Source organism: Notolabrus celidotus, chromosome 7 (genome assembly GCF_009762535.1).
Source record: "Notolabrus celidotus isolate fNotCel1 chromosome 7, fNotCel1.pri, whole genome shotgun sequence".
NCBI lineage: Eukaryota > Metazoa > Chordata > Actinopteri > Labriformes > Labridae > Notolabrus > Notolabrus celidotus.
In genome coordinates, this window is record NC_048278.1 from 17464528 (window position 1) to 17479193 (window position 14666).

Below are 14666 nucleotides of genomic sequence, written 5' to 3' on the forward strand. Positions count from 1 at the left end.
TTCCCTCTCAATACTGTTGATCGGGATGAATCTGGTTCCTTATAACTTTATGTAGCAGATGACATTGCTTCTTTTTCCAGCTTTTTTACCTTGAAGGAACAGATGAGCCAAGGTCTGAGTACCCGTTAGTACGAGTCTCGTCGTCAGGGCAGGGGCTGCTGGGAATGTAGTCAGGTTCCTCTCCTTCCCCGTAGTCCTCAAACTGCTCCTCGTTCAGAGAAGCCGAAGAACGTGTCGATAGATCAGAGGTCACAGAGATGCTGGTCTGACCGATTCTGAGGAAAATGAGGGAGATTATTGCTGTGCTATGTTTATTTTCATTCTGCATTTATCTTTGTATTGAAAGTAGATTGAAAGAAAGACACTCCACAAGGGATGATGCAAGTCATGTTTCATTGATGACAGAAGGAGCCTAACACAATAACACATTGGAAATAGGAAAAAATCCACAGAGCAGACTTGGGTATTTATTAGGAAATAATGTTTCTGTATATGTATATCTTTAACTTTTAGTCTGACAGAAAGTTATAGAGAATATGGTTGCCCGAGGACCATCAAACTGAGTAGAAACAGGCAGACAAACATTTGTCCCCATGAGATTCCCTCTGCACAGCAACAAGGAGCAGATCTGAATGTGGACTAAAGTAAAATATAGACAGAGTGAGCAGGATAGGAGCAGAAGTTACAAAAAAAGATGCTTACTTCTCGCCAGGGAAAAACAAATCCCCCAGTGCGTCTTCCTTGTCTCCTGGTCTGATAGGCCCGTCTGAGGTGTCTGACCCTTGCGTGCTTTCCACGGCACTGTCTCTGTCTGATTCTCTCTCCCTGCCCTCGTCTGCCACCTCCTCCTCAGGCTCGTCCACCTCTTCTGGGAACAGCTGGCACTCAGGGACGGGGTCAGGATGGGCCCGTGTGCACATGATGACCGGACACAGCCGCTCCTCCTCAGCACCCTGAGGAAAGAAAGAATCAATGAATAAATTTGAAGATATTTTGAAAGACACAGCCTGAGCATTTTTTTGTTAAGTTTCAGAGTTTGATTGCGACATCTTTCCCTTAAGAATATCCTTTTTGGAAAAAAACAACAATATCGTTTTGTGCCTAGAAAATGCAAAATTTTAAATGTATTATATTATATTCATTATATTTTTCATTGTATTACATTATATCATGTTTTTATTTAATCAAACACTGTTCAAGGAATTGGATTTCACAACTTTTATGTGAAGTGATTTCTCTGTACTCTAACTAGCCCTGAAAATATTAATATTCCGAATGTATGCAAAGCCAATTCAGAAACTTTGCTGTTAACCTGTATAGAGAATTCAAGTAGGCACAGGTTTGAGAGCAGGACGAAGATTTATGTTGGTTTAAGCGTGAAGAAACTTTTGTATCGTATAAAAACACACATTATCAAATTAACAATATTTACCTAATGAAATTCTAATTTGAATAAACTTGAGTTCCATCTGTTCACAAACGAAAAATGTAGCTGTTGTTGTCAGTGTTTCATGAATTCCTCTATTCATTTTGGATTATTCCACTTGGGAAATTCCTTCACTGTGGGAATGGTCTTAAGTTGACTGGTTAGGTCGGAAAGCTAAAAGGGGTGTATTAGAGCAAGGAGTCAAAGGTCACATGCCCTGCTACTTCTAGTTTCATTCTTCCACGGCTCAAATCCAATACAACCGAGAACAAGGACTTATCTCAGCATGACTGCACAGCTGAGACACAGAGCAGCGTGAAGGAGGAGGGCAGGTGAAGAGGTAATCAGAGAGAGAGAGAGAGAGAGAGAGAGAGAGAGAGAGAGAGAGAGAGAGAGAGAGAGAGAGAGAGAGAGAGAGAGAGAGAGAGAGCAGGATGAGTAATACCTTCGAGAAGGTGGTGGAAGGGAGTGAAAAGGGCAGGGTGGAGGTGTGGAATAAAAGACAAGAACAAACAAATGTGGAGAAGACAAAAACGACACGAGGAACAAAGCCAAGAAAGAAAGGAAAGGGATTAGAAGTGTGAGGTTGAGATTTTAAATCTGAGAGCTGTAAGGAAAATGTAGAGGAGACAAAGAGATAACGGAGTAGACTGGGGACAGTCAGATCAGTGTTAGACAACATTACAAAGTAAGTCAGGAATAATAGTGAGAGGGTTGTTACAGCGAACTGAAACCTCAACAGAGTGAGCAGGACCCTGAGGGGGTTCTATATTATCCTTCCTAATAAATGGCTACTTAAACCAATATTGATTTGAACACGATATTGTTGATTTGGAAATGGTTACACTTCCCTAGTTGAAAATAGTTTATTACACTCACAGTCTGAGCTGTGTACATAGTACTGGATTACTGCAGGCTTCTTAAAATTAGCTAACTATGCTGTTCTTACTCACATTCAACCAAATAAGTAAACTGATGGTGAAGTAAAAAATAAGGTGTCAGAGCCTGTGACATTTTTTATTCCCCCTTCTTCATTTTTGTAGATTTATTCATTGCAGGCTCGAGGTTTCGTGTCTTCAACCTCCAATTACCAGTGGTAATTGAAAAATATCGGTTGGCTGCCATGGAGTATTGACCAATCATAATCAAATATTTAACATAGACATGCCATCAGTATCTTCTTTTAAATCACACCTGAAAACATATTTTTATCGAAAGGCCTTCCTGTAATATTGTTTTATTATGTTTTTATCACATTCATTTTTAATCTACTTTTATTCATGGTTTTCTTTGGTTCACTCATTGTTTTTATTTTGTTTTACTGATTTTAATTGTTTTATTGTTTTAATGGCTTTTAGTAGTTTCTCTTTGACTCTTTATTCAGCTGTTCCTCTTAAATTGTCTTGCCCGCTCATATACCCCCCCCCATGCTTTGTTCTTTTTATTGTGGGTTTTTATGATGTAAAGTGCATTGTAACGTCTGTTTTGATAAGTGATTTCTAAATAAACTTTATTATTATTATAATTATTAATGTTGTAAAATATCTTATTAAATCAGACCTGGACGTCTCTACAACAGACACATGCACACTGCTCACCTTTTCATCCTCAAAGCTGCACTGATAGAGAAGCTTAGCTGAGTGATAAAATTTAAGTTTCAAAGAGGGGTTTAGCTCAAAGCTCCAACCTGTATCAATGTAGCAATAATGTGTCAAGACCTACAGTGGGACGAGGCAGAGCACACACCAAAATCAGTTGGTGAACGTAAAATACAGTATGGTGACTTATTAAGGCATATTGCTTGATATAAAAAGGGGTTGTGTGTTCAGGTCCAGCTGAAAAAAGTGGGTTTTTAATTTTCACCAAAGACGTTGTGTGCTGTTCTGTCTAGAAAGTTTGTTTCATATCTGAATAGTGTATTTATAACCTTTTCTCCAACACCAATGCCCAAAAACAACAACCATGCATGCCTGTATCACACTAAATTAAAAAGCACCTATTCAACTCATAACCTGCATCTTTGTTCTGTAACAAAGAGCCAACATGGGGTGTGACGCTGAGCCACACAAAGTAATAGGAAGGATAAAGGTCTCCTTAGCATTCCTCAGACCACTCTCCTTATTTCCCTGCAGCACAAAAAAGGAACAGTGTGAGGTCAAGAAAAAATAGGCAGACCCCCTGATGTTCTGCTCCAAAACAATTCACGAAACTGAACAAGCTAACACAGCAGGAGGTCTGACACCTGTTGTGCTCGCTCTGAGGAAAACAGGAGTTAGCTTGGTTAGCATGTAAGTATGTACAGAGCTAAGTCCCTTAGTATGGGATTAAGGTGAGAAATCCTTCTTATGCAACATATCTCCTGTGTGATGCAAGAACTGCACTGCGACCGTTTTGAGTTTGTTCAACATTGTTTTAACTTGATGTCCCTTAGTATTCCTTATCTTAACAAACATTATTGTTTTTAAGTATCCTGTTGTCCTCAAACCTTCCATGTTTTCTTGATCATGGTATATTCCCAATAATGCCTTTTGGAGGCTGATATGAGAGTTGGTATTAACACACCATCTTTATACTTGTTTTGATTGACTTGTTTTTGGTAGATCTGTTTGAATGTATATGAAAAGTGCTATAGAAATAGTTTTAGTATGATTACTGTTACTAATAATGTGATAACTCTAGAATATTAAGCATTACATTTTTGCAGCGTAGCAATTCTTCATTCAAGACAATATATGCATTTAGCTGTAGCAAAAAGTCAATTTAGGGTTAAAACTTTTACCTCCCTTTCTATGTATATATTTTCTCAATAGCTCTGTTATACGTCTTTTACAGAATGTGATAAGCTATTTTTAATTCGGGGAATGCAAGGTTAGCTTCAATGTTTGCAAGCTGTGTACTCATTTGAAATTTGAAGGACAACAGGAGCAAGCGTTCCATCATTTAGACTCTCATTTTAAGCTTTTCTGACAGCTTCTTTTTCAGGCAGACATTGACAGACAGTCAAATCAAGCAGTGTCTCTGTGCGTGTTTCTGTATACATATTTTGAAATAGAAGCACGTCGCACTCTAGCAGTATCTTTAGCTGCTCTGATGAGAACAGCAAAACAGTAGTGATTGTAGAAGAAGAAGCTTTGTGTGCGTGTGTGTGCGTCTATGTGTGTTCATTGTACAACTCTCTCTGCCTGCTCCAGAACAGCCCGGGGCCTGAAACTGCCAAAACATGAGCCTACAGTGTGTTTTGAGGAGCTTGATTCCCTGGAGGACAAACACAGCCAGCCTGCCAAACAGCGTCCAACCTGCCGCTGGCTTTGAGCAGAGAACGCTAAATACTGCTGTGCTTTTAACTGCAGCAGCTCTGCCTGAAGTCTGACACGTCTTCACATCATCCTCTGGCCCAGTCCCAGCCACAGTTTATTATTTGTTGGTATGTTTATTAAAATGAATTATTCTGTGATTGTCTAAAGCCTTTCTTTCATTTAATCTATTACACAACATTCATTTTATAATTTCATATATATGTTTAGCAAGATTAGACTTTATTACTTACAATCAGCACTTTTCAAAACTCAATGCAACCGCTGTCTTTCTGGTCATTTCATAGTTCAATATATCAGTTCACGAGGTAAGAATTCAACATTTTCAGTCTTATACACGTTGTTTAGAAACTTGATGGTTTGGAATTTGCTGAAGTTTATATCCCATATATAGATTTTAAATCTTAAAACAAATAAACATTCTTTGATAAACAATATTATCCATGGACTTCCTGTCTCAGATCTAAAGACATAGCTAGCGAGTGCAGGAAAGATGTAAGATGTAAAGTCTGCATCTTACCATCATATCTCAGCACAGCATGCACTCTGTTGAAGATATTTTCTTTTCATATTGCACTTTAAAAAAAATAGGAAGAGGATTTCTGATCTTTCTGTGAGTCCGTAGCTGCAGGGTCTGACCCAGTTATGATACAGACTGTCTTCATTTCTTTCCTGTGTTTCTTCCCTCCCACCCACCCTCCCTCCCTCCCTCCCTCCCTCCCTCCCAGGTGAGACTGTGAGGGGAAAACAAGGTGGAAAGAGGAGAACACAGGTTGAGAGAGCAGACAGTTTCTGTGTTTTTGAGTCTTGATACATGTAACTGGTGTAGGCAATATGATTGTATATGCCATATGTAACTGTATGTGTGATATCCCCAACAAGTACCTGTATGTGTCTGTGCTCTCTTTGTTCAGCCTAGCCACCTGTCCAGGTCTTATTCAAAGTAGGCCCATGTCACAGATTTATCACCTGTTGTTTAATATATGTCATGCCTGGCTGAGTGAGCACACTCTGTACACTGTCTCTTTAAACTTACAAAGGGTCAGACACCTTTAGTTGCACTGCCAACAGAGGCTGTCAGCCAAGATTTTCCAGGTAGGGAATCAGTTTGCAGAAAAACTAGTTTAATGCATTCATAAAACCAAAGACTCTGACACAGTCAGGTTTCCTGGGAAAAATATATTATTTACATCCTCTGCAGCTTGAATAGATAAGTAGTGAGGAGAAAAGAGGCAGAAGAATGGAAATGAAAGAGGAAGGACACTTGTCACTCTATGACGAGAGGTTTAAGAAAGAGAAATCATGTTAAGAGAAGAAAAATATAACAGGGCCGACAAAACAGGAGCAGCTGAAGTTCACTTCTAACAAGTTATGCTGTGTGTCTGTGGCACATTAAAATTTAGTTTGAAGGAACAGATAAATAATTAACTAGTTAAGCATAGCAGCAGTATCGGTTTTTCAGATTTGAGTTTTTGTAACACAACTGATGACGAGACATCACTATGTTGACACAAGCGTGAAACTCAAAATGTTTAGTAATGCATTTGTCTTGCTACAGTTGTTGAGCAACACTATGCAAAGCAATAGTAAGATGCATGTTGTTGCAGTTTCCAGCTAATACTGGTTGCTTGGGAGGCAAAAGTACAGTCATTTTTTGTTACAAAATAAAGAAGTATGTGTTAGGTAAGAGAAAGATTTAGAACAGACCAGGTGAGTAGGAGGAAAATGTTAACTCAGAGATGCACTGAAAGGTTATCCTGGAGTTCTTCTACCCATATTCACTTGTAATTACCCCGATCAGCCATAACATTAGGACCACTGACAGGTGAAGTGAACATCGTTATTATCCCTTTACAATCAAAACTGTAGGTGGGTTGGATATGTAAAGCAGTAAGTGAACATTTTCTCCTTGAAGTTCATGTGTTGGAAGCAGGAAAAATGTGAAATTTTAAGCATGTGAGTGACTTTGACTACATCAAACTAGAGCATCTATAAAACAGCAGCTCTTGTAGGATGGTTCTGGTATGCAATACCTATGCGTCACAACACACAGTGCATCAAGGTTTGTTTGCTGCTGTATAACTGCAGATCAGTCAGGGTGCCCATGCTGTCCCCTGTCCACCACAGAAAGCTCCATCAATGAACATGTGAGAATCTGAACTAGACCACTGAGCAATGGTAGAAGGTGGTCCGGAGGAACACAACAACAGGTTCAAGGTGTTGATTTGGTCTCCAAATTACCCAGATCTCAGTCCCATAGAACATCTGTAGGATGCGCTGGACAACCAAGTCTAATCCTTGGAGGCCCGCCGCTCTACGTTGCAACTTTGAGGACTTTAAGGATCTGCTGCTTATGTCTTGGTGCCAGAAAACACAGCACACTTTCAGATGTCCAGTGGAGTCAATTTCTCATTAAGTCAGGACAGTTGTGGCCCTGAGACGATGAGAGGGGGCCCACGCAAAGTTAGGCAGGCGGTCACAATACACTTAAAAAAAACAACATGGGTGTCTGTTTTATCAACATAAGTATAACATGTAGCTTCTATTATATTAATTCATGTTTAGTAGTTAAATATTTTTAAATCATGTAGTTTTAACATGACATGCAAAATCCTTAAAACTACAAGATAGCTTTATGTCAACACAACCTAATGGGTTTAGGAATCCCATCTGCAATACCTCTCCAGAGCAGAAGGTGGCAGTAACTTGTGACAGGCCCTATTCATCAGCCAAGGTAGCGTGATTCTGGCAAAGAAGAGCCATTACGGGGAGTCGGGAAAGATCGCCTGTGACCGACTGCAATTAGGGTGCTGGTGGCCTAGCAGTCTATACGCCCCACGTAACGAGGCTATAGTCCTTTCTGCAGAGGTCGCCTGTTTGATTCCCGGCCAGTCGACCAGCCCCCCACCCACACACACACACTTTCTACTTCCCACGTTTCCTGTCTCTCTTCAGCTGTCCTGTCAATAAAGGCGAAAAAGCCCAAAAATATAACTTGCAAAAACAAAAGCTATCCATAATCATATCACACAAGTTATTGTAACCCAAGACAATTAAGTCCGATCCTACCTTGGTAAATATGTTGAAACAACCATTACAAATTAAGTTGGACCCAAACATTGCAAATAGGTAATGGTAAAGTCAATACTTTATGTTCACTCAACATATTTACAATTAGTTGGTTCAACAAAATTGTGTCTTGCTAAATGAAAGCATTTTAGTTAGGTGGAAATTCTTTCCATAATTTTATTACGTTAACCCAACAAATTATTTCTTTGAGTGCGCTATGGCTGATGGGTATATATTTTCTCTAACAGTACCAGTTATCCAACTACTAACCCAATGCTCAAACAGCAAAGGTTATTAAGTGGAAGTTAAGTCAAATTGACACTGTTATTGGTATGGGAAAGACAACAGGTTAGGGCTGCACAATAAGTCAAAAAAGACTGAATTTGGTTCAGTGTTTACGATAAATTATCTTATGTAAACTGGGGTTGGGCATTTCAAGCTAAAATACTATTCAATAATCAATGGCATCCATTTGACGATTAGTCGAATAACCCCCCAACCCCCCCTTATGTTTTCTTCTTTTTTGTTATTTAATGCAGTTAGCATTCTTCTTCTTCTGTTGTTTAATGCGGTTAGCAAACAGCTTTAAGCCACTCTGTGGCTACAATCTGGCGGGAATACTGTATTACAACCAGATGCCAGTAAAAACAATGAAAAATTGTACTTTTAAAATGAGAAAATATTTGAAGTAACTCAATGATTTTTACAAAGTGGACGAATTTTGCAAAAACTATTGCCCATCCCTTATGTAAACATGGAATCATAATCACACAGCATGCCTAGATTTAACATGTTGGATGTTAGATGAAGCTCAAGCTAGCAAACAGCCACCCTCAGGTAACTGGTGCCAATATAGTGACGACATAGAACTGATTGTTTTTCAGATTAAAATGAGAATGGATATGCTGCAAATCCTGCAAAACAGACGCACAAAGAAACTGAGTTATAGCTAATATCCACTCTTTAAAACTTGGTTATATATTGATTACATATTTTGAAATACTGTGCTGGCCTTGCCGTCAGGGTTTGCCGTTAACCTAACCAAACCTCAACCTTGTAAGACCTCACAGAGCTGAGTTATTTGGCAAGAGTGTTAACTTGTAGTTTCGAAAGGCAAATTTATTCAAAATCAATTCCTGCAGTGTTCTTACACACAGTGCCAGTATGTTCTCGTAAACAATAAAAGCATGCACGCACGCACACACGCACACACACACACAAAAGGGTGTGAGGAGCAGAGTGACATGAACTAAACATTTCCTGAAAGGCGAATCAATTCCATGTTAGTGTCCAATCTCAAACTCATCAAAGCCCCAAACTCAGGTTGAATTACAACATCATTGTTGCAGCCATCGTTAATGGGATAGACTCTCCATCCAGCTCCCCGCACAACCTTCCAGTCCATGCTGAGTGCTGAGAGTCAATAGCATTTTAGTGCTGAACAAATCATTAATCTGCCCTTCTGGCACAGTGCAGAGTTATGAGCGTGACGATGCATTCCAGGGCCCGGTACATCCAAGCGTGAAAAATGGAAACAAAAATTGAGACAATAGAAGGAGATTTTCATGTTTGTTAAATGTAGGTTCACTTGTTTATCATAAACTTGCAGAAGTACATTTCCACTATTGCATTTAAGTTGCCAAACTAAGAATAATGTCAAAAATATTGATTAAAAAAAGAAAACAATCTGAAGAACTATTGAAGGAAGTTTATCTGCTTTTAATAGTTAATCCTCTAAACTTTTTTAAATAAATCAAGTTAAGGCTTCTTTCTATAAAGAAATAAATACAACTGTGTGGTGAAGATTTAGAGGAGCTTGCAACGCCCTCTAAGAATATTTGTTTTGCACCTTTGACGAGTCATTTGACAAAAAAGATTAAAGAGATTAAGAGATTAAAAGGATTATACAGTTTATAGGTGTCTTTTCTGTTGCCTATTTGTTGTATAACAAGTTGGACAGTAACCATGTACTTGCTGCACAATAATATAAAACAAGTGTTGTGCAGGAGACTGAGACAACAAAACAAAAGATGGAGAGCTTCATCTGTGTGGGCTGGGCTGAGATGAGCATGAACAAACATTGACTGGATCGATCCACACTGATGAAGCTTTGATTTGGTGAGTCAGCAGGAAAGGGACCAGAGGATGAGCAGAAGAAGAGAGACAGAAGAGTGAAAGGGGGGACATAGCATATGGAGGAGGAGAAAAAAGGAGAGAAAGGAAAGAGAGAGAGAGAGAGAGAGAGAGAGAGAGAGAGAGAGAGGAATGCAGCAGAGAAAGAACAGCAGCCTCTCTGGTTGTGTTTATCAGACTGAGCTCCAGAGAAACGAGGCGTTTCTCTGCAGAGGCTTTACATCTCTCTCTGTCTCAGTCTCAGTCTCTCTCTCTCTCTCTCAGTCTCAGTCTCAGTCTCTCTCTCTCTCTCTCTCCCTCTCTCTCTCTCTCTCTCTTTGTTCATTTCATCCTCTTTTACTCTTTGTCCTCATTCTTCTGAGCTGTGAGCTCCTCAAGTGCTGCCACCACAGAAATATTTACCTATGAAGTGTCTCATTTAATGCCTCTACTATGATATTTAGCATTTTGACACTGTTATCAGTAGGGGCTTCCGTCATTCTCAGTCTCTGATCCCACCAGTGGGTAACAATAAGCTCTGAAACGGGAGGGCATAAGAGGCTTTAAAGTCATGGAAAAAGATGTCTGAATTTGCAAAAAAGGAGGAAATATAAGTCTTTTATTTGATTTGTCAATCATCTGACTCATTAGTGAAGCAGAAAATGCAAAACATTTTCAAATTCTAGCTCCTGAAATGCAAGGATCTGACACAAGTAGTGTTGTTTGAAGATGTCAGCTTGAGCAATGAGAAACATTAATTGTCAAATCAGCAACTAAATGAGAAAATTAATCTTCAGTTATTTGTGAACAAAATCAAAGCTAGTTGTAACCCTAGAGGTAAACTCATTATGTCTGAATAGTTCTAAGTTGCTGAATAATGTTGAAACATGGACCGTTTTGCTACCACTTTTGCAAGATATCATGACAGGGGAGGGGTGTATGTGTATCAGCCTGAGTGTCTGTATTAACCAACACTAATGGTAAGCGATACTAGTCCTACGCATGCACACATTCACACATTACACAAAAAGGAAGTAATGACTCATAACTAGGAGGATTTTAAGTCAACAGTGTGAGAAACTAATAGGCTTTAGTAAATGACACACAAGCACAAACACACACGCAGTATGAAAACACCTGAGACTCCCTGGTGTAAGAACGTTTAAATAAAGCCTCTCTTCCTTCCTGCTCATTCATCTTTAAGTCAAACTGAAACAGCAACAGCGGGGCTTTCACAGCAGCTTGACACGCAGAACTACACGTCTATAAAAACATTACCAATGCACACTAGTCTGCACAGGTTTCAATCACACATACAAATACACACACACACACACATTTGTTTCCACCTGAGTCTGGAGGGAAGCTGGTAGCTGATTGGATTACCAGGAATGCTTTTGCACAAAGGACAATGTAGGGAGGGACTGGATCAGCACATTGGAGACTGTGTGAGAGTTTCTCAATGAAACCCAGCTTATATATACACACAGGAAACCCCAAGTGGCTAAACAGTGTGTGTGACTGTGTTTTCAGTTGTAGTTCTTTATCTTCTCAAGGAACAGAAAATGTCTGAGCCCTGACTCCATCAGCAAGGTTTTTAAAGGTAAAAATGTGGATTTAGAGAGAAGATTAACCGCTAGATTAAGTTGAGGATTAAAGGGTTAAAATTAGCTCCTTGTGACATTTTAGGTCACCGGTAAAGAAATGAGTGAAGTGATTCCAGCTAAGTGGCGTGTTTGCTGGGTGTGGGTATCATCTGTTGGCCCATGAAACAAGGACAACTTGAAATACATCATTGAACTACAAGTCATGACAGTGTTCCTTTGGATTGTTGTTGTGTTCCCATCGGTCTAAACCAATGACTGAAAAGGATCTTTAATAACAACAATTACAGAACTCCTGAGAACATGACAAGACAATTTAGCTTCATTAATTGAAGATCAGAGGGCTGCATGCAAAGCAATCATTGTATCCTGCTGACAGCTGCCGGTGCACATCGTTTCATCAGTTGCTCTTTATGTGCAAGAATGTGTGTCACTGTGTCATTGTGTGGCTGTAGGAGGGATACAAAGTGAATGTTAAACCTATTTTTGTATTGCTGTGTAATTGTTTGAAGTCTTTTAAATGATTGAAGTGACAAAAAGCATGGAGTTTTTGAGGGCATGTGCTAAAAACCCAAACAGTTGGGCGCCCATGTGGATAATTTGGCAGAGGTTGCACTCCGATTCAGGTCTGAGTCCTTTTTGCAGCCATCCAGGATTCATGTATTCCCTGTCTTTCTTTAGCTGTCAAGTTATCAATAAAACCACATACTCCCAAAAATGTTTTGTTTTTTAAAGTGTCTTCAACATATTGAAAAGTGGTTAAGAAACACTGTCACATAAATGCAACAGGTGTGCATGTGTGTGTATGCGGGGGTAATTACTTTTGTTTAGACTGGAACCACCTGTTTGAACTCTGATGCCTTTGACGGTTTGTTTGAACAAAAAACTGCTGCTTGTTTTACAAAACAAGGAAGTCAACACAACTAGTAGGAGTCAAACCAAGGCCACAAGTTTGCCAAACAAAACAGACCGTCCATAACTGTACACTGGGTCTGCATAGACGGATATGTTTCTTTCAGGGCTGATACCGATACCGATTATTAGTAGTCAAGGACGCCGATAACCGATATTTGGAGCCAATATTCATTTGCAGTAAAAGGAAAAATATTGGCGTCAAAATTTTGAATACAAACTCAAACACTTAACTGCATTTAAATGCCTTTAAGCATATGTTTATTAAACAGCTTTTTTGATTTGCAAAATGTTAAAGGTTTTTTTTTTTATCTTAGACAATAGACATCTTTGTTTTAGAATTATAACAAAAAGTGCAGGGAGCTCCCAGGCTCAGCAGCATGTCTTACAAAGTTAAATGAAAACTTAAACAAATAAATAGCTCCCTAAAGTTTTCCACAGTAAATAAGTTGCAGACCTGAACAGCTGATCAATGCGCTGCAGGCGAAAGAGCATTTCTGTGTTGGGGCCGTAAATAGTGCAAAAACGAACAGGCTTTCTGGCGGCAAATTAAAGTGCATAAAAAAATCCAAGTGGAGCGTGCACCTAAACAGAAGTGAGTGTTCGGGTCGGAATCTTTCAAAATGAGCTAAATCACGTGGCAGAAATTACACCGTCTGTAGAAACCGTAGCCCAGGTTGCGTTCCATTTCTCCCTGCAGTTTCTCATTGGCTGATTGGCTGTTACCCGTGATGTGGGTGGGACAATGCTGGAGACAAGAGTAGTGACAGCAGACAGAGAGGCGCGGCTTCTTTGCTTCTTAATTGATATTAACACTGTTATGAACTATACAACTTGAGGTCTACAGCCCACTATTTCAGCAGATTCATCAGATTTCCTATGAGCTATCATAAACAGTACAAGTTTTGCAAGAAGAGAAGTGAGACTCATCTCCTTGAAAAAGCACAAATCCCTGATTCATAGGAAACAGCACAAAAATGTAACATCTCTGTCTGATTCATTGTTAAAGTCTGTTGTCTCACAGCTAAAGTGTGATGTGTCTACACGTTCAATGTCCTTACTGGCCTTCAAACTCATGTCCAGCACTGAACAAAAAGAAAACCCGTTGCTGTCTTTCTCTAACAAAGCGCATTGTGTTCCTCTTCGGGGACTGTTTGACAGCCCTCTCGCTCTTGTCCGTTGAATGGAGACACATCAGTGTGTTGTTAGCGGCAGACCCTCAGCAGGTGGTGGTCTGGCCCCACTCTGCCTCTCGTCAGCTGCGTGTGAACTTTGTGATTCAAATGTTGCAAGCAATAACTGAATTAAATACTAATTTAAAGAAAATACAAAAAGAGCGCCTGCAAGAGACATCATTTGGCTCTAAAACAACAGTCCATTAGAAGGTGTAAATGCCTTTGTGCAAGTTGTGTACTTGTTTTACTGCAGGTTATTCCTTCTCCTCTCTCAGTTTCAATGCATTAGTACAAAAGAAATCAAAGAGAGGAGTGACTGTTTCACCTGGTGGGGATTAGCCTCCATTCATCCAGTACAGCTCAGTACTGCATGCTAATCTAGTTATTCTAGTCCTGGTGTACATACTGTGCGTGGACAAAGAAACTTGGATGAAAGTCAATCTCTTTAAGGTACAAAATTAAAGCAAGCAAAAATAATTAAATAATTAAATGTAGTTAATTAGACACAAATAAGCAAATGATTTGAGTGAATAACAAAAGTCTCCTAGGAGTGTTTTAGGGCCTGGACCATGGACAGAGAATTTCCTGTTGGCTGGGGAAGAGTAAATCTCATTATGTAATGTCCAGTCACAGACCAGGAGTATTCAAAACGACTGCGGAGCCTGACGTCACTGGTTGCTATTGAAGACTCTCACAACACTCACCTTGTGTGTCTATTTTTGGAGTAATGAATGAAATTTAAGCGGGACACAAAGTACTTGACGTAGCTGTGGTATTGTTAAGAGCACAGTGCAGTCACAGTTTTTACAAGTTTAAAGTTTGTGTCTTATTATTGTGTAATACATGTGTTTATAAGCCCGGCCCGCATGGCCTTACATGACACTCCCAAACTATACAGATTTTCTATTTCTGTAGCTGGTCTGTTGACATTCAAAAGTTTGTTTTACTAAGATGGCTAAAATTTCCATTCTTCAATACTGTATTTTTTCAATTCCTTTCTATGTCCCACAGCTCATGCAGGTGCATTGCCATTTTTTATGTGTGTTTTGTTCAA

The 14666-nt window shown here is 39.5% G+C and overlaps 1 protein-coding gene across 1 annotated transcript in view; it reads right to left on the minus strand.

Annotated features, from left to right (window-relative positions):
- Positions 1 to 14666, minus strand: part of rab11fip4b (RAB11 family interacting protein 4 (class II) b) — a 68075-nt gene that overhangs the window by 16815 nt on the left and 36594 nt on the right. The window contains 2 exon segments of the mRNA XM_034688780.1: positions 90 to 275; positions 703 to 953. Of these exon segments, the coding sequence (XP_034544671.1) occupies positions 90 to 275; positions 703 to 953 (437 nt within the window).